Source organism: Schistocerca gregaria, chromosome 6 (genome assembly GCF_023897955.1).
Source record: "Schistocerca gregaria isolate iqSchGreg1 chromosome 6, iqSchGreg1.2, whole genome shotgun sequence".
Taxonomy (NCBI): Eukaryota; Metazoa; Arthropoda; class Insecta; order Orthoptera; family Acrididae; genus Schistocerca; species Schistocerca gregaria.
In genome coordinates this window covers 313,204,797-313,227,581 of record NC_064925.1, presented here as the reverse complement: position 1 = coordinate 313,227,581, position 22,785 = coordinate 313,204,797, and the positions used below count along the sequence as shown (strand labels likewise).

The 22,785-nt window shown below is 42.0% G+C and overlaps 1 protein-coding gene across 5 annotated transcripts in view; it reads left to right on the top strand.

Annotated features, from left to right (window-relative positions):
* LOC126278551 (probable phospholipid-transporting ATPase IIB) overlaps window positions 1-22,785 on the top strand; it is a 347,167-nt gene that overhangs the window by 275,443 nt on the left and 48,939 nt on the right. For all 5 annotated transcript variants that reach the window (XM_049978733.1, XM_049978738.1, XM_049978734.1 and 2 more), the window contains 5 exons: window positions 4,835-5,077; window positions 7,780-7,968; window positions 8,075-8,196; window positions 8,300-8,522; window positions 17,331-17,660. In XM_049978733.1, coding sequence (XP_049834690.1) covers window positions 4,835-5,077; window positions 7,780-7,968; window positions 8,075-8,196; window positions 8,300-8,522; window positions 17,331-17,660 — 1,107 coding nt within the window. The remainder of the gene's footprint in view (window positions 1-4,834; window positions 5,078-7,779; window positions 7,969-8,074; window positions 8,197-8,299; window positions 8,523-17,330; window positions 17,661-22,785) is intronic.

Below are 22,785 nucleotides of genomic sequence, written 5' to 3'. Positions count from 1 at the left end.
TAAATAATATATGGGAAGAATGAGAGTTTCACTCTGCAGCAGTGTGTGTGCTGATATGAAACTTCCTGGCAGATTAAAACTGTGTGCCAGACAAAGACTCAAACTTAGGACCTTTGCCTTTTGCGGGCAATTGCTCTTAGTCTCGGCCCAGCACACAGTTTTAATCTGCCAGGAAGTTTCATTGTATGGGGACATTGTATACTGGAAAATACATATGTACTTGGTTTGAAGGGGAACAAATAATTTTTCAGTGGGAGAAACATCCAGTAAAGATATAAAACTCACATTTAACAAAAATGTATTTAGTGAGAGGCCAGTAGCAATAGGTATATAAACTGAAAATGTCACAGGACATTGTTCTGTATGGATGTTATTGAACAAGTAAATAAAACATCTGGCTTAGCTCTCATACTGCACAAAAGTTTGAGACTTGTAAAGTTCAAGAAGTTGAAGAAATGGCTGAGAAATTTAAGCGAATTCTTTTGTGATTCGTGTCAGGGAGAAATTTAGATCAAATTTGCAGGCCCATGCCTGTTCTGCAGAAAAATTTGTTGAGGTCGATATATTTGGAAATATGTGTCACATTTCATTTGGAGGAATCAAATTTTTTTTTTTTTTAAAGGTGACTGTACTTCATAATAATTTGTATATTTTATCAGGAAGGAAATATATGTAGTTTCTGTGTTCTTAGAGTTTCAGCAGTTGGTGGAATGGCAGTCAAGGAATAGATTAAAATCATTAGGACAGACGAATGGACAGAATTTGATAATGATTAGCTTCACAATCATTTCAAGAAGACAGGAGTTTTGCTGTTTGGGGAGCAAAATAACTGATAATGGTCGAAGTAGAGAGGATATAAAATGTAGACTGGCAATAGCAAGGAAAGCGTTTCTGAAGAAGAGAAATTTGTTAACATCGAGTATAGATTTAAGTGTCAGGAAGTCTTTTCTGAAAGTATTTGTATGGAGTGTAGCTATGTATGGAAGTGAAACATGGACGATAAATAGTTTGGACAAGAAGAGAATAGAAGCTTTTGAAATGTGGTGCTACAGAAGAATGCTGAAGATTAGATGGGTAGATCACATAACTAATGAGGAGGTATTGAATAGGATTGGGGAGAAGAGAATTTTGTGGCACAACTTGACTAAAAGAAGGGATCGGTTGGTAGGACATGTTCTGAGGCATTAAGGGATCACCAATTTAGTATTGGAGGGCAGCGTGGAGGGTAAAAATCGTAGAGGGAGACCAAGAGATGAATACACTAAGCAGATTTAGGATGTAGGTTGCAGTAGGTACTGGGAGATGAAGAAGCTTGCACAGGATAGAGTAGCATGGAGAGCCGCATCAAACCAGTCTCAGGACTGAAGACCACAACAGCAACAGGTGTCATCTGTGAAACCAGTTCACCATACACATCAGAAAAGAATGATGAAACTGAACTTGATATCAGATTTGTAATGGGAAGCACTTGCATAATACTTCTTAGTTCTGGCCTTCCAGACACACTTTGGGCAGAAGCTGTCAACACAGCAGTCGACAGTCCATCATTAGATCAGATTGTAGTAAAATAGCATAGGAGAAATAGTTTGGAAGGAAAACATCATTAAAGCATATGAGAATGTTTGGAGCCAAATACTTCATGCATACTCCAAAATAGTTCTGATTCAAATTTTAAAGCCAATCAAAGAAGATGGTAATTACTATGTACAGTTTTACAGTAACAGTTAAAGGCTGTATGGTCCTACAAGAGAGTAAATATTTCTTTATAGGAAAGTTCCGGTAGAATATAAAAACAGGATGAGTCAAAAAGGGCTTTACAACTTTGGAATGATATAGAAATTTATTGATGTAACTTACAGAATCGGTAGATGTGTCATTTCGTAGCAAACAACCTCAAGTTTGATTCACAAAGTGCATCAGTGCCCCATTCCACCACCAGGAACGCCAGCATAGTGCACTATTGAAATGGCTACTTTCACTTGTATGAAGCTTGCTTGCTGTGGCTTTCATTTCTTTAAAGAAACATTGTAACAGCTATTGGCATAAATTCACATGCAACCCTGTAACACATTCACGGAAGCCCTAAAGTTAATGTGTTTTGTACATTTAGCAAAGAAAGTTTACAGCCCTTTTATTCTTTGTGGAGAAAAATGCCAATGGTATTGTGTATCTCGATATGCTTGAAAACTTTTTAATTCCACAGGTCAATGAAAATCGCTGTGGTGAGGTGGTTTACTGCCAGCAAAACCCTCCACCATCTCTTTTCCTCATGGAAATTCAAGGTTTCCTGAAAAGTCTTTTCCCAGACCATTGGATTGGCCATTAAAGGCCAATTGTGTGGCCACCCCAGGCTTTATATAACTTATATTTTTTTTTTCTTTTCCTTGGGGTTTCGTTAAAGAGCATGTTTACATTCTTCCCTACCAAACAGTTTAGCCAACCTGAAAAATTGAATCTATATTGCCGTTGCACAAGTTACGCCCGATTTGCTGCAAGAAGTGTGGGAAGAAATTAATTATGGTGGGATTTTTTGCTGTATTGCAGATAAGTCACATAGAACAAAAAAGGCACTTAGAAACTTTTATGTGAAACTTGTTGCTTGCTACAAAATAACGTGTCTACCAATTCTGTAAGTATCTCAATAAATTTCTGCATTATTCCAAGGTTGTAAAATCCCTTTTAATGTGCCATGTACTTTAGGAGTAAAGGAAACCACTCACCAAAAAGCAGAAAACAAAAAGAACAAAAAGATAGAAAACATGCTAGATTTACACACACACACACACACACACACACACACACACACACCTTTGTCAGTACAAGTTGCTAGCTGGACACGCAGTGCCAGTGCTGCATTTCAGCAGGTGGTCTAGGTTGGCATGGGAATTGTATCAGGTGGGCTGGGTGAGGGACAAAGAGGCATATCGCTGAAAGAGGAGTTGGGAATGGGTAACTAGCAGCTCGGAGGTAGGCAGCCGGTTTGCCAGCTAAGAACGTGAGAAGGATGAATGGCAGGTGCATGGGGTAGGCATATGATACATGAGTGTCAGAGCCAGTAGGGAAGCATCACACACTGAAGGTGAAATGGGGACATGAATTGGGAGGGGTGATAGAATGGAGGAAGAGAAACTGTTGTATGGAGGATGTGGGGACAGTAGGTTACCGGAGATTGAGGCCATGCGAGTTACGTGATTGAAGGATGTGTTGCTAGGGTAAATCCCATCTGCATAGTTCAGAGAAGGTGATGGTGGAGGAAAGGATCTAGATGGCTCGAGTTGTGAAGCAACAGTGGAAATTGAGCATGTTGTGCTCAGCTGCATGTTGCAGTCAACTTTGTTCTTGTCAGTGTTTTGGCAGTGACCATTCAATCTGGTGCACTGTTGATAGGTAGTCATACCGCCATAAAAAAGCTGTATGGTGTTCGCAGCAGAGTTTGTATATGACATGGCTGCTTTCACAAGTGTCCTCGCCTCTGTTGGGTAGGATAGGGTTGTGAAAGGACTGGATTAGGGAGTGCAAGTTGGTGAATGAGCAGGTCCTGCACCTGGGTCTTTCGCAGGAATATGATCCCTGTGGTAAGGGTATGGGGGTGGTAATGGGATATAGTGATGGAGTAGAATTTTGTGTGGGTTGGATGCGTGACAGAACACCACTTAAGGAGGGATGGAAAGGTTCCTGGACAGAATGTGCCTCATTTCACAATGTGTTGATAGTGAAAGCCCTGACAAGGGATAGGTTCAGCTCTTCCATTCCAGGGCAGTAGTGTGACTAGGAGGCACTCCTTTGCTGCTGATTTTGTAGGTGGTGGGAGGATTGAGGGTGTAGAAGCATATGGCACAGGAAATCTATTTGACAATTAGGTCTGGGCTATACTGCTTGTCTGTGAAGGCCTCTGTGAGATGCTGGGTTAGGGAATTCTCATCACTACAGGCCTACTGATGGCAAGGGTGTATGGGATGGATTGTTTGATGTGACAGGGATGACAGCAGCCGAAATGCAGGTGCTGTTGATGATTCGTGGCTTTGATGTGGACAGAGGTATTGATGGAGCCATCATAGAGTTGGAGGTCAACATCCAGGAAGGTGGCACACTGAGTTGAGTAAGACAAGCTGAAACAAATGGGAGAGAAAGTGTTGAGGGTACATGATCTTGATCATGTGTCCAGATCATGAAGATACTTCAATGAAACTGAACAAGACTATGGGTTGGGAGTTTTGGGAGACCAGGAAGATTTGCTCTAGATAGCCCATAAACAGGTTGGCTTAGGAGGATGCCCTGCAGGTGCCCATGGCTGTGGCATGGATTTGTGTTGGTGTCTGCAAGATATTAGAAGAGGCAGTGTTAGAGAGCAGCAAGACCATGGGCATGAGGAGTGTTGGTGTACATGGAAATGCTTCCAAGAGTGAGGAGTGGGGATCCAGGAGGTAAAGGGGGAGAGGGGAGTGTGTGCAGAAAGGGGTTAGTGTCTTTGATGTGGGAGGCTGTCTCCTTTTGTGTCGCTGTTCCCCATTGGCCATGACGCCAGTGCTTCACATGATACCTAGCCTGTGCACTTTCCACCTGTCCCTCCCAAACTTCTAGTAAGCAGAACTGGCTGCCACCCTCCAAACTGCTGGTTACTCACCTTGGCTGCCTCCCTGTGAGACACTAATCACGTACATCAACCTCTGTTCCTGCCTCCCAACCTCTCTCTCTCTCTCTCTCTCTCTCTCTCTCTCTCTCTCTCTCTCTTGTGTGCGTGTATGAGAGAGAGAGATTTATTAACTCCAAAATAAATATGACTTTTTTGTGTGGTTGTACGTTTTTCTAATGTTCTAAAATGGTTTGTTTTTAGATTGTTGTTGAAAAAGATCAAAGAGTTCCAGCTGACCTGGTTTTATTGCGAACAACAGAAAGGTCAGGTGCGTGCTTTGTTCGCACTGACCAGTTGGATGGTGAGACGGATTGGAAGTTGCGACTTGCAGTGCCTGCAACTCAGAAACTTGATTCAGACTTTCAGTTGTTTGATATAAAGGCATCACTTTTCGTGGAAAAACCACAGAGAGACATTCATAGCTTTATTGGGACCTTCACAAGGGTAAGAAATTCTCTCTCATGTTATATAAGCTCAATATCTTAAACCTTGTAGCAAAATAATTATCTGCATCATGAATAAGTGTTTTCAGTGCATCTGTTCTATTTTATGTTATTTGGATGATGGAAAATTCACTGACTAAAGTCAGTGTAGTGGGTTCATTCATTGTTGTTGTTGTCTTCATTTCAAAGACTGGTTTGACGCAGCTCTCCATGTCTCTTCATCTCTGAATAATTAGTGTAATGTGCATCCATTTTAACGTGCTTACTATATATTTATGCCTGGGTCTCCCTCCCTCCCTCCCTCCCTCCCTCCCTCCTTCCCCCCTCCCAACCCCACTCACTCACTCACTCACTCACTCACACACACACCTACCTTTTGATGCCTCAGAATGTGACCTCTCAACATATTCCTTCTTTTAGTCAGGTTGTGCTATAATATATATAATTTGATTCAGTACCTCATTATTAGTTATTTCAGCTACAAACCTAATTTTAATCATTCTTGTGTAGCAGCACATTTCAAAACTTCTGTTCTTACATGAACTACTTATTGTCCATGTTTCACTCCCATACAAGGCTACACTCTGGACAGATTCCTTCAGAAAAGTGTACCTAAAACTTAAATTATATGTTAAGAATTTTTTTAAGTGCTTTCCTTGATTTATCCAATCTACATTTTATATTTTCCTAATTCAGCCATCATCAGTTATTTCGTTGTCTAAATAGTAAAACTCACCTACTAACTTTTGTGTTTCATTTCCTAATCTAATTCTGTCAGCATCACCTAATTTTGAGTGCTTTCCATTATCTTTGTTTCATTTTTGTTGATGCTCATCTTATAACCTCCTTTCCAGACACTATCCATTCTGTTCAAATGCTTTTCCAAATCCTTTATTTTGTCACTACTGCCATCAGTGTGCATATTCCAACCAACATTGTCAAAAGGTCTCTCTAAATCGAAAACTGCTAGAAACATAGGTTTATCTGTCTTTAACCTGTCTTCTTAAATAAGTGTTGCCTCACGTGTTACTACACTTTTTTCCAGAACCTGAACTGATCTTCCAAAGGGCAGTTTCTATGAAGTTTTTCCACCCTTCTGTAAATAATTTGTCAATATTTTGCATTGATTCGTCTATTGAAACCTATAACTCTGAAGTTGATGATGTCCACATAGTGTATCAAAACTTAAAAAAGAACAGATGCTCTAAGAGGCAAAATCAAGGCATTTGTTTGTATAGACAAATTGTATGACATTGATTGCAAGTAGTTCCTCGTTGAATGCCATGAAAAGTCACTTAGCTAGTATTTTTCTGCATAGTAATAAAAATCACACCCTTTTCACCATTGGCGTGCACGAGCCTGTGCTTGCTTTGAATTCGGCAATGCATAGAGTAGGAAAATTTCTCTTTATCCCAAGTGTCTTCATTTGGATAATTTTTTGAGTATTTGGAAGCCTCAAGTGCATATTTCCCATTGTGTTGTTCTGAACAACCTGTTGTTCCAAATCATGAAGTCTTCCCTGATTTGGTCTGCTGGAACTTGGTTGTTTAAAACTGGCGATTTTTTTTATTTATTCTTCATCTGGTGGTACCAATGAACATTCTCTTTCGTTATATCAAATTTTCTTCTTGCTGCAAAGCTATTTGTGGCCTCCACTTTATGAACAGCCATTAACATAAAATTAGTGTTTTGTTGTCTGTGTGAACTGATTGTGATCTGCAAACACGTATACTCACATTTCAGAACAGTCATGGAGTGATTTGCATCCATTATCAATCTTTATAATGTGCTGTTCTTACAGCATTAAGTAAATTGACTGACAACAGTATATGATCCTAATGCTGAATCTGCAGAAATTGCACCACTTTAGGTCAACAGCGTGCTTCATTCGTATCTTGTAGAAATGTATACCATTCCTGAGTATTTTTTCATTTGTAAAATCGGGTCAATTCAGATTACTTTTAGGTTTAGATGGATTGCAGTTAAAACATGGAAGATGTTCATCAGAAGCCAGGTATGAAGGATGCATTCCCATGATTGGCAGCCTGAAGGATTTTGCTGCTCATTGCAACTACCCTTCCCACATCCGTCCAAGCCGGTGGTGTCATTGCTTCCCATCACACACCTCAGAATTCATCAAATTAAATGTGTACGTGATCTTAACTACCACAGCTTCATTTGTGAATGTAATACAACCACCATTTTAAACTATTGCACAATATAAAAACACTGCCCGTAGCAACCAAATATGTATCTGTCACTTCAAGATAATGTCACATATTTCGAATGACAAATTTGGCGAAAACCTTTTATTGTAGTGAGATCTGTCTATAGTGTATGTGACTTGCTGCAGTTAATCAGCTCTCTGCATGCAGAATGTGCTACACAGAGGGTTTTGATTATTTGCAGTATGGATTTTATAACATGTTGCCAGTGTTTATGATGTCAGTGTGTATTCTGTAATATGTATATGTGTATTACTCACTAATTATACTGTTCTAGATTTAGGTTGTGTTCTTTTTTTCCTTCTCATGTGTGGAAGAGTCTATTCTTGAAACTGTGCTGCTGACTTATCATACATTCTATTGAAGAGCAAAATCTTTAAGAGATAGTAGCTTCAACTTGATAATTAACTAAAGGTTATGATACATTGCAGATCCATTGATTGATTTCAGTTTTATTAGTAGCTGCTATTTGTTTTAGCATGATGGCTTTGGCAGTGAAGACAGTTTGGATGTGGAGAATACACTATGGGCAAATTGTGTTGTTGCATCTGGTTCTGCTCTTGGAGTTGTTATTTACACAGGGTCAGAAACACGCAGTGTAATGAACAACTCTCAGCCTCGCAGCAAAGTTGGACTTCTTGATATGGAAATCAATCAGTTGACAAAGGTGAAATAACTTTTCCTATCTTATTCTGAATGTGCCACATACAACATGTACTTGTTGGCGTGTATTTGGGAAAAAAATTATTATTATTTTTTATATATATTTCAAGGTGCTTTTCTGCGCTGTGATTGGTCTGGCATTAGTTATGATGTGCCTGAAAGGATTCAGTGGCCCTTGGTACCGTTATATGTTCCGTTTTGTTCTTCTCTTCTCATACATAATTCCAATAAGGTATTATTGTTAAGATTTTTTATTATTCTGTTCCAAGTGTTTTCTACCAAACTCTACTGCTTTACTGATGGCAACTTATCTTTTTACTTCTCTTCCCCAACAGCTTACGTGTGAACTTGGACATGGGAAAAGCTTTTTACTCTTGGTCAATACAGCGTGATGGTGAGATATCTGGTACTGTTGTGAGATCCACGACAATCCCCGAAGAACTGGGAAGGATATCATATCTTCTTAGTGATAAAACTGGTACATTGACACAAAATGAGATGGTATTTAAGAAACTACACTTGGGAACAGTTTCATATGGCACAGAAACATTTGATGAGGTAATTATATGATATAGTCTGAATACGACAAACAATAAAAATCAAAAATCAGATCCATGCTAGAGTAAAGATTAAACAGGTTGTCTGGCTCATCACTTCCAGTATATATGAATTACCCCATTCAAATGGCGAGTATAGCATTAATGAAGAGTGATTTTCCCCAGTTAATGTAATTATAAATATGATACTCTTTCACTCATAATGATGTGTGATAGATGGACCCATTTAAGACTGAATTGTTCAAAAAAATTCATATTTTGCAATATATACTTTTATTTGAGTAATCCAAAGAATGATCACTGGGGCTTGCATCTGTTTCGTCCACTGTCTCTTGTGAATATAAATGTTGGCTTTTGGCATATGGAATGCAAGTGAATTTTCACTAAATGGAATTTTGGAAGAAAGAAAGCAAGCTAATATGAAGCACAGGGAAGGAATGTGGTAATGGATAGACAAAGAATTGAAATCATAGGAAAAGACAAGTAACACAGCTAGTCCATAACAGAGAAATAAGTTGAACAAAAGGCACTGACAGTAATCAGTGGTACAATGAAAGAGGTTATTTCCAGACATGTATAATGTGCAATAGGAATATGTCGTGAATGGGTGGCAAAAGTGGCAACAAAAGTTTTGATAATTGTGAAACAATAACTCACACACTTGGTGGTGTATTAGGCCCTCAATTGTTAACGACTCGGCTATTTCTATTACTGTAGTCGTCATGAAAGCAGTTACATACAGGATTGTGCAAACAGTCTGTTGGCCACGTAATGCCTGCCAGAATTGACATGACGCCAATGGTTGGGCCAAGGAGGAAAACGGTGGTGGGGACTCAACAGGACTGAGTAACCCTAGCTGCAAATGAGGACTAGATTCTACAGATGGGACCTGTGTGGCATCCATTCAGGCTGCTGCTGAGTAGATGTAGAATGTGAAATGTTGTTGTTTGCTGTCACCCACTTTCAGTGACACTTACTGGAAATGGAAAAAAGAACACATTGACACCGGTTTGTCAGACCCACCATACTTGATCCGGACACTGCGAGAGGGCTGTATAAGCAATGATCACACACACGGCACAGCGGACACACCAGGAACCACGGTGTTGGCCGTCGAATGGCGCTAGCTGCGCAGCATTTGTGCACCGCCGCCGTCAGTGTCAGCCAGTTTGCCGTGGCATACGGAGCTCCATCGCAGTCTTTAACAATGGTAGCATGCCGCGACAGCGTGGACGTGAACCGTATGTGCAGTTGACGGACTTTGAGTGAGGGCGTATAGTGGGCATGCGGGAGGCCGGGTGGACGTACCGCCGAATTGCTCAACACGTGGGGCGTGAGGTCTCCACAGTACATCGATGTTGTCGCCAGTGGTCGGCGGAATGTGCACGTGCCCGTCGACCTGGGACCGGACCGCAGCGACGCACGGATGCACGCCAAGACCGTAGGATCCTACGCAGTGCCGTAGGGGACCGCACCGCCACTTCCCAGCAAATTAGGGACACTGTTGCTCCTGGGGTATCGGCGAGGACCATTCGCAACCGTCTCCATGAAGCTGGGCTACGGTCCCGCACACCGTTAGGCCGTCTTCCGCTCACGCCCCAACATCGTGCAGCCCGCCTCCAGTCGTGTCGCGACAGGCGTGAATGGAGGGACGAATGAAGACGTGTCGTCTTCAGCGATGAGTCGCTTCTGCCTTGGTGCCAATGATGGTCGTATGCGTGTTTGGCGCCGTGCAGGTGAGCGCCACAATCAGGACTGCATACGACCGAGGCACACAGGGCCAACACCCGGCATCATGGAGTGGGGAGAGATCTCCTACACTGGCCGTACACCTCTGGTGATCGTCGAGGGGACACTGAATAGTGCACGGTACATCCAAACCGTCATCGAACGCATCGTTCTACCATTCCTAGACCAGCAAGGGAACTTGCTGTTCTAACAGGACAGTGCATGTTCGCACGTATCCCGTGCCACCCAACATGCTCTTGAAGGTGTAAGTCAACAATCCTGGCCAGCAAGATCTCCGGATCTGTCCCCCATTGAGCATGTTTGGGACTGGATGAAGCGTCGTCTCACGCGGTCTGCACGTCCAGCACGAACGCTGGTCCAACTGAGGCGCCAGGTGGAAATGGCATGGGAAGCCGTTCCACAGGACTACATCCAGCATCTCTATGATCGTCTCCATGGGAGAATAGCAGTGTGCATTGCTGCGAAAGGTGGATATACACTGTACTAGTGCCGACATTGTACATGCTCTGTTGCCTGTGTCTATGTGCTTGTGGTTCTGTCAGTGTGATCATGTGATGTATCTGACCCCAGGAATGTGTCAATAAAGTTTCCTCTTCCTGGGACAATGAATTCACGGTGTTCTTATTTCAATTTCCAGGAGTGTGTGTGTGTGTGTGTGTGTGTGTGTGTGTGTGTGTGTGTGTTGTTGACGAAGGCCTTAATGGCGGAAAGCTTTAGTTGTGAGAGTCTTTTTGTTGTGCCTATATGTGACTCAGCATCTCCACTATATACTGAGTAAGAACTTTCCTTGTCATAATGTTGTTGCATTTCATCCGGGATTTTCCATTCTACTTCTACATCTACATGACTACTCTGCAATTCACATTTAAGTGCTTGGCAGAGGGTTCATCGAACCACAATCATACTATCTCTCTACTATTCCACTCCCGAACAGCGAGCGGGAAAAACGAACACCTAAACCTTTCTGTTCGAGCTCTGATTTCTCTTATTTTATTTTGATGATCATTCCTACCTATGTAGGTTGGGCTCAACAAAATATTTTCGCATTCGGAAAAGAAAGTTGGTGACTGAAATTTCGTAAAAAGGTCTCGCCGCGACGAAAAACGTCTATGCTGTAATGACTTCCATCCCAACTCGTGTATCATATCTGCCACACTCTCTCCGCTATAACGCGATAATACAAAACGAGCTGCCCTTCTTTGCACCCTCTCGATGTCCTCCGTCAATCCCACCTGGTAAGGATCCCACACCGCGCAGCAATATTCTAACAGAGGACGAACGAGTGTAGTGTAAGCTGTCTCTTTAGTGGACTTGTTGCATCTTCTAAGTGTCCTGCCAATGAAACGCAACCTTTGGCTCGCCTTCCCCACAATATTGTCTATGTGGTCCTTCCAACTGAAGTTGTTTGTAATTTTAACACCCAGGTACTTAGTTGAGTTGACAGCCTTGAGAATTGTACTATTTATCGAGTAATCGAATTCCAACGGATTTCTTTTGGAACTCATGTGGATCATCTCACACTTTTCGTTATTTAGCGTCAACTGCCACCTGACACACCATACAGCAATCTTTTCTAAATCGCTTTGCAGCTGATACTGGTCTTCGGATGACCTTACTAGACGGTAAATTACAGCATCATCTGCGAACAACCTAAGAGAACTGCTCAGATTGTCACCCAGGTCATTTATATAGATCAGGAACAGTAGAGGTCCCAGGACGCTTCCCTGGGGAACACCTGATATCACTTCAGTTTTACTCGATGATTTGCCGTCTATTACTACGAACTGCGACCTTCCTGACAGGAAATCACGAATCCAGTCGCACAACTGAGACGATACCCCATAGCTCCGCAGCTTGATTAGAAGTCGCTTGTGAGGAACGGTGTCAAAAGCTTTCCGGAAATCTAGAAATACGGAATCAACTTGAGATCCACTGTCGATAGCGGCCATTACTTCGTGCGAATAAAGAGCTAGCTGCGTTGCACAAGAGCGATGTTTTCTGAAGCCATGCTGATTACGTGTCAATAGATCGTTCCCTTCGAGGTGATTCATAATGTAAGAATGTTAACAGTGCTGCTTACAGTTTGCATCTTGAAAGTTTCAGGTCATACATGTTTAAAAGTTTGTACGAGCTACTGAGTTGAATGATTGGAGGAAGGATAAGAAGGGTTGGGAAGATGGTGAATGTCATTCAGAGCACAGAAACTATTGAAAGTGTAGGATCTTAACTGCAACTGTTGTCAGTAATCCCGACCCTATTCAGTCTTTGACTGATGAAAATGTGTGTTGAAAGAGAAGTTTTTATACCGTCCGAAACTGCAAACATTTATATAATGCGGAGAAATGGGAGATAGCATTGACAGTGACCAACCACATGCAGGATAAGAGTGGGTCAGCAGAATATATGTGGAGGTGGTCTCAGGTACCTTGGGATAGTGGCCAGGATGCAAATCATTGCCATTGTGTTACCCGAGAGGAGATTCAGATCTTACGACTGTCATTACCTCATCATCTAGGTTTATCACACGTCGGTATACTGTTTTGTATTGGATATGCTGCAAAGGTGCCTGTGGATGATGGCAAAGACCTCTATCAAAAGTACCTTCAAGATTATTACCTAATCATTGCCAATGAAATAAGAAGGCAGTCTGTAACATCTGATTTTGACATAACAATTAACTAAGAAAACTAGTGACTGTAAGTTTTGGGTACTTGTGAATGTACATTTAAGTACTGGTGGTTCCAGTCTTAGTAGTACACTGCAGATAGTGTGGAATGGTGATAAGATTATCTACGTGCAGTGTACATTACAGGAGTTCCTCACAGTTGCGTGCAATTAGAGCCACTGGTCTGACAGAAAACAGACCCTCAATTGGAATCAATAACTTGATGTTGCTTTTGACACTCATGGTAAGTCTTGAATCTTTGAACAATTCCTAAATCTGAAATGCTGAAACAGCCTACAGCTGTCATCAAGTACCCAAGTAGTATAGCCAGCAGTCATACAGTGCAACCTGTTCCCTTTCCTTCCATTTACGAGGATGGCTGATAAGTATGGTAAATTTTCAAGAAAGAACGAAACATTTTCGTTGTGCCCTCTTGAATGAGGGGGTTAATTATTGCAAGGACTGTATATAAAATTCCAACAATGTGCAGCTTGTGGTTTGTGTTGTCTCCTGTCTGAATTGGTCAGTTTGTTGAGTGCAGTTGAAACAGAAAACAGAGTTTCGTGCTGTTATCAAACATTTTCATATGAAGGGTCGGACTGCTGCACCAATCAGATGGCTAGCGTAGAGGCCGAAACTGGTTATCATTTTTAAATAAATGATGATTTGCATACTTGACTGTTTCATAAAGTGATAAAATCAAAACAAATTGCATGAAGTTCATGCAGACCATGCACAATCATTGAAGACCATTTACTTTTGAATTAATGTATTTCAACATGGCCAGACAAGCCCTGAAGACTAAGTGCTTTGCAGCTGTCCATTTGTGATCACCACAAAGGAAACAATTGACAAAGTGCATGATATGGTAATGCAAGACTGCTGAACAAAAATTTACAAGATTGCTGACACTGTAGGCATCACAGTTGAGCAACTGTGCAATATCCTGCACAGTGAATTGGCTGTGAAGAAGCTGTGTGCGATGTGGGTGCTGCGACTGCCCTCACTCTCCCAAAAGCTCATCTGGCACATCATTTCAACACACTGTTGTTGTTGTGGTGGTCTTCAGTCCTGAGACTGGTTTGACGCAGCTCTCCACGCTACTCTATCCTGTGCAAGCTTCTTCATCTCCCAGTACCTACTGCAACCTACATCCTTCTGAATCTGCTTAGTGTATTCATCTCTTGGTCTCCCTCTACGATTTTTACCCTCCACGCTGCCATCCAATGCTAAATTGGTGATCCCTTGATGCCTCAGAACATGTCCTACCAACCGATCCCTTCTTCTGGTCAAGTTGTGTCACAAACTTCTCTTCTCCCCAATTCTATTCAATACCTCCTCATTAGTTATGTGATCTACCCATCTAATCTTCAGCATTCTTCTGTAGCACCACATTTCAAAAGCTTCTATTCTCTTCTTGTCCAAATTATTTATCGTCCATGTTTCACTTCCATACATGCCTACACTCCATACAAATACTTTCAGAAAAGACTTCCTGACACTTAAATCTATACTCGATGTTAACAAATTTCTCTTCTTCAGAAACGCATTCCTTGCCATTACCAGTCTACATTTTATATCCTCTCTACTTCGACCATCATCAGTTATTTTGCTCCCCAAATAGCAAAACTCCTTTACTACTTTAAGTGTCTCATTTCCTAATCTATTTCCTTCAGCATCACCCGACTTAATTCGACTATATTCCATTATCCTCGTTTTGCTTTTGTTGATGTTCATCTTATATCCCCCTTTCAAGACACTATCAATTCCATTCAACTGCTCTTCCAAGTCCTTTGCCATCTCTGACAGAATTACAATGTCGTCGGCGAACCTCAAAGTTTTTATTTCTTCTCCATGGATTTTAATACCTACTCCGAATTTATCTTTTGTTTCCTTTACTGCTTGCTCAGTATACAGATTGAATAACATCGGGAAGAGGCGACAACCCTGTATTACACCCTTCCCAACCTCTGCTTCCCTTTCATGTCCCTCGACTCTTATAACTGCCATCTGGGTTCTGTACAAATTGTAAATAGCCTTTCGCTCTCTGTATTTAACCCCTGCCACCTTTAGAATTTGAAAGAGAGTATTCCAGTCAACATTGTCAAAAGCTTTCAACACACTGTATGGCTATATTTAATCACAATCTGCAAGACTTTTGTGCCTGTTTGTGAATGTTGATGTAACCTGGATCCATCATTACACAGCAGAGTCAAAATGGCTGTCAAAACAATGGACAAAGGCTGGTGACAGTGCACCAAATAAGGAAAAGACAATTTTGTCATCTGGTAAGGAGGGGACAACCGTTTTTTGGCATTCTCAAGGATTAATCCTCATAGATTACTTTAAAAAAGGCAGAACAGTAAATGGGCCCAATTAAGCTGCCGGCCGCGGTGGTCTCGCGGTTCTAGGCGCGCAGTCCGGAACCGTGCGACTGCTACGGTCGCAGGTTCGAATCCTGCCTCTGGCATGGATGTGTGTGATGTCCTTAGGTTAGTTAGGTTTAAGTAGTTCTAAGTTCTAGGGGACTAATGACCACAGCAGTTGAGTCTCATAGCGCTCAGAGCCATTTTTTTGAACCCAATTAAGCTTCATTGCTGGATCATTTGAAATTTGCATTGGCTGAAAAAAAGACCAAAGTTGACATGGGGGGAAGCCCCCTTTCATCTGGATAATGCACCATCCCACACATTTGCTATAGAAATGGAGAAAGTGCATGAATTGTGTTTTGAATTGGTTCCTCATCCACCCTATTCACTAGACTTAGTCCCAAGTAACTTCTCCTCATTCCCTAACTTGGAACTTTATCTTGCTGGGAAGAAATTTTCGTCAGATGTGGAAATGATAGTTGCAGTCAACGAGTATTTTACAGAGTTTGACAGACTATATTTTTCCAAAGATATGAAAAAGCTAGAAGATTGCTGGACCAAGTGTGTATCCCTTAAATGAGATGATATCACTTAAAGGAGATGATTTCAAGAAGGAAAGTGAGTTTTTTATGAAACAAATATTTTTTCTTGTTTTATTACCAGGCTTATTAAACCACCGTCACATTGTTAGCCTTGGAAGACTTAAGAAACTTATATAGCTGATCAATTCCATGGCCTTGCTCAAGGGCATCTATACCCAGGAGCAAGGGGGAGCTACTCCCCTTCACCCTCCACCTCCCAACCCTCCCCCCTCCCCCCCCCCCCCCCCCCCCCCAAGCTTGAATGCTGAGTAGTTGCCAACCTTTTTTCAAAATGCTAAAAAAATATTGCATACCCCATGGTAAACACACACACACACACACACACACACACACACACACACACACACACACACACACACAAAAAACCCTCTCTCCCTCCACAAACTACCGTTTGAGTGCTCTTGGTCATGTTTATTATTGTTGGCTCCGTACTGTGTGTGCTTGTATACATGCATACAGAAGTTTATTGGCATGTCAGTTTCTTTTTTTAATTTGATGTTATATTTCTTTTGTCTGCAGTTTGCACGTAACAGTGGGTGACATTTTGTCATTGAAGGTGATTATAAAAGTAAATAAAAGCTATAGTATGTGCAATTGGTAGGTAGCATACTACTGACAGGAAACAAATGCTTCATTTACTTAACACCTTTATCCAACATTAGGAATAATTGGCAATTAGAAATCTTTCCCTCCCCGTCTCCAACTGAAAAAATTCAAAAGTTTCATTATAGATAATACTTAAAAGCTGATGAACAATCCTGTTTTCTGAAATCAACAAATGTAATTATTAGTACATTCTTTTTGCATTAAACATTATTAATTAATATTTACTAACCTTACTTGAATTATTAGATAAAAGTTCTGCAATGAATAGATTTGTTTATATCTTGAGTTGTACGGAAGTAATATTTAGCAATTCTGAATAATATTAAGGTCTGATAGGGGAGATATAATTCTACCAAAGACAGTGTCCCTGCCCAGTTGGAAAATCATGTGATGGAATAAAATTTGTTTAGTTGAGAAAACATTTGGTATGATTATGATTAAATGAAATTGCTGTTTATCACATGGTAGTCAGCTCATACACTTCATAGTTGACTTCATTGTTACAAAACATAACTTGCCAAAGACTATTTTCAAAGTTTTATTTTGCTGGCTAATCAGGATGTGTTCCCTTTCATTGATTTTTATGTACATTTATGTTCTTGTCTGTTACATATATCGAAGTAAGTTTGTGTGTGTAGTTTCATAGAAGGATGTGTTGACTATGTGTGTTCTGCATAAATAAGATATGGACACTTATCACATCATTTAGCACCCTGATTGGTACAACCACATGCAGTATGTATCTCTTTTGTGTATTCATATGATTCTTTACTTTCTTTATTAAAAATTATATTATTTCTCATGTCCGCCAATTTCAGGTGGCATCACACTTGAAAACAGCATATTCTCAGCATCAGCAGTCAGATGGCCCTTCTCCAACTCGTGAAGTGCTGTTAATGCCACTAGGTACATCTGGATCGGTTTCTGGAACAAAAGTGCGACGCTCGGAGGTGACTCGAGTGCAGGAAGCAGTAAAGGCTGTGGCACTCTGCCACAACGTGACACCTGTGTGGGAGGAAGAACCAGAAGCAGCAGCTGGTAGCTCACTGGAAAGCCCTGTGTCAGTTGAGAGTCAGACAGAAGCAGATCAGCATTACTGGCAGAAGAGTCAGCAGAGTTGTGTGTACCAGGCCTCTAGCCCAGATGAGGTAAAGAGAAATGAACTATTAAAGCATCTCAAGTTGTAGTACACTGTGGCTCACAAACACAGTTGGAAGTTGCTCCTCATTGTATTTTATTAAGCCGTGGGGAGAAAAAATTGTCCAGAATATTTCTATCTTTACAGAAATGTTACTTGGTTGAGACTATAAGGTTTCGTGAGTGTAACTTGCCAAGAAAGCCTAGTGTGCTTGATAATTCATATTTAATTGACACAAGATTCCGGTAATAATGTTGTCTTATGGTGTATTCAGACGTGTAACAACTTAATTCCATTAGAGACCGTTGCATATTGAACACAAAAATATCTTAACAGGTGCATGGGATATCAATTTTGTACATACTAATTTTTAAAAGGAACTGAATTTTACTGGAGATGTACGTTCTTCCAGTGGATCTTGGCCAGTAACAATCAGGTATGCTTGTCATGAGCCAAGTGATTTCGAGCTTGAGGCCAGCAAAAACTGTATTCAGAACATTGCAAATGCCCTCAGGTGTTTGTTTTCTTTGAAAGACATGATGGAGGAACATTGTGTGCATGTTAAAAACTGGGGATTTTTACCTATTTTGTGGACAGATACATACTGTTTTGCTTTTCCATTTTATTTACTAAAAGGAGAAGAAAGAAGATTAACTTCATAGTCATGAATGTGCTCAATGGAAGCTCTAATTAGTGAGCAACTTCTGGGAAGTCTGTTGCCTCCCATTTAAACTTGCCATGCATACAGGGTGTTTTGAGTTGATTCTTCCATTTACATAGATTCTCATTATACTAATATTTTCAGACTATTTCTGCAGGTTAGGAGAGTAACACCATCTACTTAAAAACAAAAGGAAACAGCCGTTTTATGTGACACATCAGAAGTAACTATAGTGTAATACAGAAAATAGGAAGTTTCTGAGAATAGTTTTCCTTGTTGTCAAACAGGCAACAAGAAGCCCTACCACCTGTTTACATACATAAAGTTGTACAAAATATAGTAGGAATCATGAAATCGGCTGATTAGTTAATAGTCGGACAGTCCAAATGTGTAAGAATCAAGAAAGTTGGGAGAGTTTCTGTGTATGATAGGAGTGATAGACAGGCCACATGTAAAGCTGATTAACAGCTCTGAACCTTTTATTCAGACCCTTGTAAATAAGTCTGATGTTAAAACTGAAGACAACAGTCCGAAAGCTAAAATATTAAATTCCACATATAAAAACAGAATATTACTGTACCACATTCAATTTGTGCATATATCCACAGGTGAGTGATACTTAACACTTAGATACGAACATCATTGTACAGTGCATTCTTGGGAATGTTTGCCTTGGAGGTGGATAGGGAGTTTTAATGTCTGGCTGTGAGGCGAATATCACTTTTTTCTTATGTATATTAAGCCATTGTTGAACACTGGGATATATCTGAAAATTTAAAATGGAATTAAATACATGTTGAAATTCAAAGATTTTAAATTAATCAAACAATGGAAAATCCAGGATGGTATGTAACAATGCTAGAGAAGGAAAGTTGCTACTCACCATATAGCGGAGATGCTGAGGCGCGGTAGGCACAATAAAAAGATACACACACTCATAGCTTTCTGCTATTTAGGCCTTTGTCAGCAGTAGACACACATTCACACACACACACACACACACACACACTCGTGCAAGTGCAACTTGCGCACACATCTGCAGTCTTCTTCAGAAACAACACATTTGTCTGGCCTCTCAACAGATACCCCTCCATTGTGGTTGCACCTGCTGTACGACTATCACTAACGCTGAGGTACGCAGGCCTCCCCACCAACGGCAAAGTCCATAAATCATGGAGGGAGGTGGGGGAGAATTTATAATCTATGATTACTTTAATGCACACAACATGCTCTGCATCTATATATACAGGGACCAATTTTAGAGACCTTCATAGAATAAGCAGAACTGTATCTTTCGAACACAGAGCAGATTGTGGACTTCAACACTTTTCTAAGGCCATGCTCTACCTTAGATTTTAATATAAGCTTTCCTCCATTATAGGTTTTGGTGATACATCATTATATGCAGACACATGCCACTCTGAATAGTAACTAATAGGAAACTTCCAGAATAGGTGCTCCGCAATTAGTCTGGTAGCATCCAGCAATTTTTCCACTAAATACACAGTTGTATGTAAGATTGTTATGTGAATTCTAGACGTGGTTCTTTGAGTATCAATAATATCAGTGGCACAGTATCCTTCAGGGGGCTCAGCATTCGTTTGCTGGGTAGGGGCTTGGCGAACCCGGGGTTCTCGAGCTGTGGATTGGTGTGCGCCGCCAGTCTGCTGATACTGTAAGCTCTGGGCATGCTTCAGCGACCACCGTTTGGCGCAACAGTGGAACGTTGTGTGTCTTAGGGACCAGGGATCTTGGCTTGGTTGCCTGGATCGTGAGGATGGTACATACCTCTATAAAAAAAACCTTCAATCTTAAGGTGTGCTGCGCGCCGATAAGATGCATGGCTGTTGAGGTCTAACAGTCACTAGCGGGAAACCTCTGGGGAACCTGCCGCACCTCAGTTGTACAAGGCTTATCCAGGTATGCGGGGCTCTGTCTGGATGGACGTAAGTTTCCCTAGCTGCTCGTGGGACGACCATGAATACCACGAATTCTTCCTCTTTTCCTCCTTCTAATTTTTCGCTGGCCAGTGGGATTGGTTTGCCAGTCCTCCTGACTCCGGCGTCAGCAAACGTACAGCAGTTCAGAGTAACAGAGCACATACTGAAAACCAGTAAGGGTGTTGTTACCTGTAGGGATCTCGTGGGCATTCCTGTAGAAGAATTAAAGAGTGAGTGGCTCAGGAGGGAATTGTTGACGTTCAGAACATCATGAAAAGGGTGGATGGGAACCTGGTGAAATCAGACTCCTCCATTCTTACTTTCAATACCCCCAAACTCCCGGAACACGTCAAGGCAGGATTTCTTCGACTAAACATCCGGTCTTATGTCCCAAACCCAATGCGCTGTTTTAAGTGCCAGCGTTTTGGGCATACAACTCTAGGGTGTAAGGGAGAAGCGATGTGTGGCAACTGTAGTAAGGCTGTCCATGACGGAATTGACTGTTCGTTGCCTGTCAGATGTATCAACTGTTCTGAAAGCCACCCTGTTTGGAGTAGGGACTGTAGAATCTTCCTAGAGGAACGTAAAATACAAGAAATAAAAACAACTAAGCGTATCCCCTACAGTGAAGCCAAAAAGATCTTTAAGGCCATGCAGCCCCCCACACTCATTACGTCCTTTGCTTCCATTGTTCAGAAGCCACCTCTGAAGGTCGATGCATCTACACAGATGGAGGTTGTTAGTGCTGGCACGAACACGTGCACATGTCAGTGCACTTGCAAAGCAGCAACTGTATCAGAGCCTGTAGCCCCTCCTAGAACAGCAGAGAAAGGTACAGTAGCTCACATTGAAGAGCCCCAGGCATCTCCAACTGCTGAGGCTGTTCCAAAGCCCAGCATGGTCATAAACGCCCCAGCTCCAGTTCCAGCAAAGCCCTCTAAACAAAGGAAAGCACATGTGAAGCAGCACCAACAGATTAAATCGGCTGTTAAACCCTCGGATCCTGTTAATGTGGTCCCGCTAGAAGCTTTATCAGACTCTTCCCCAGAGCTGATGGAGTCTGAGAATATGGGGCAATCATCTCGCCCCAAGACTGACCCTCCACCCGCTGCAGTCTCCCCACCTCGGCGGAAAGAGAGGCAGAAAATACAACCACCGTGATGGCTCCCATACTACAATGGAACCTGCAAGGGTTCAGGACACCTGTGAAGGAACTACGTCTATTGATTCAGGATAGACCTATGTGTGTATGTCTGCAAGAGACAAATTTCAGTGAAACATACATCCCTGAGCTACGTGGTTATGTCCTCCACAAAAAGGACGACCTGAGTGGACAGAGAGCTCGAGGAGGAGTAGGTATCTTAGTCAACACCAACTACCACTCCTCGCCTCTCTCCCTCACGACGTATTTACAGGCAGTTGCAATATTAGTACATGTGCGCCATATGCTAACAGTATGTTCGCTTTACCTGCCCCCACATGATGTGCTTGACGAAGAGGCTCTCAGTGATCTTCTTACACAGCTCCCCCACCCCTTCATCCTCTGTGGTGATTTTAATGCACACAATATGCTTTGGGGCTCTATGAGTACTTGCCCCAGGGGTAGAGCAATTGAGAGGCTTCTTCTGTCTACCAGTGCCCATTTGCTAAATACAGGTGAAAGCACGCAATTTTGCATTGCAACTGGGTCGTTCTCTGCCATTGATCTATTGCTTTGCTCTCCAGCCATCGCCCACACTGCTGCATGGGAAGTGGTTGATGACTTACATGGCAGCGATCACTTCTCCATCCGGATTCACCTGCCACATGCAGTGGAACCAGAAAGGAAACCGCCTCGATGGGTGCTCGGTAGAGCCAACTGGGCACTGTATAGTTCCTCCATCGGGTCTGTGTCCAGGAATGGGTGGATCATATTACTGAAGTGATCGACCGCGCCAGTGAAGCGTCCATCCCACAGTCCACGGGACAACCGAAGCGGCAGCCTGTCCCTTGGTGGAGCGATGAATGCCGCTGTGCAATCAGGGCTAGGCGGGCAGCTCTGCGTAGGTTCAAATGCCGGCCAACTGTAGAGAAACTTGCAGCTTTTCGGGTGGCGAGGGCAAAGTGTCGTTGGATTATACGAGAGAGCAAGAAGAAGTGGCAGCAGTTCCTTAACACCATTAATCATTCTACACGATGTTCCATTGTATGGGAGACCATCAGGAGGATTTCTGGGAGAGGTGGGAGGTGCCCTATGGCTGCTATAATGTGGAATGGTACTCTCCACACGACCCCAAAAGATATTGCCCAGTCTATGGCGGCTCATTTTGCAGCTATTACTGCAACCGCCAGTCAGAATCCAGCTTTCCAGCCCCACAGAGTGGCTGCTGAGAGGAGCAGTTTTGACTTCCGCTCACCCAATAAAGAAGAGTAAAACTGCCCGTTTTCCATGTGGGAACTGGATTCTGCATTGTGTGGGGCTCGTGATACATCCCCTGGTCAGGATAGAATCCACTATAGCATGCTGCAGCACCTCACAGGGAGAAATAAAGAAA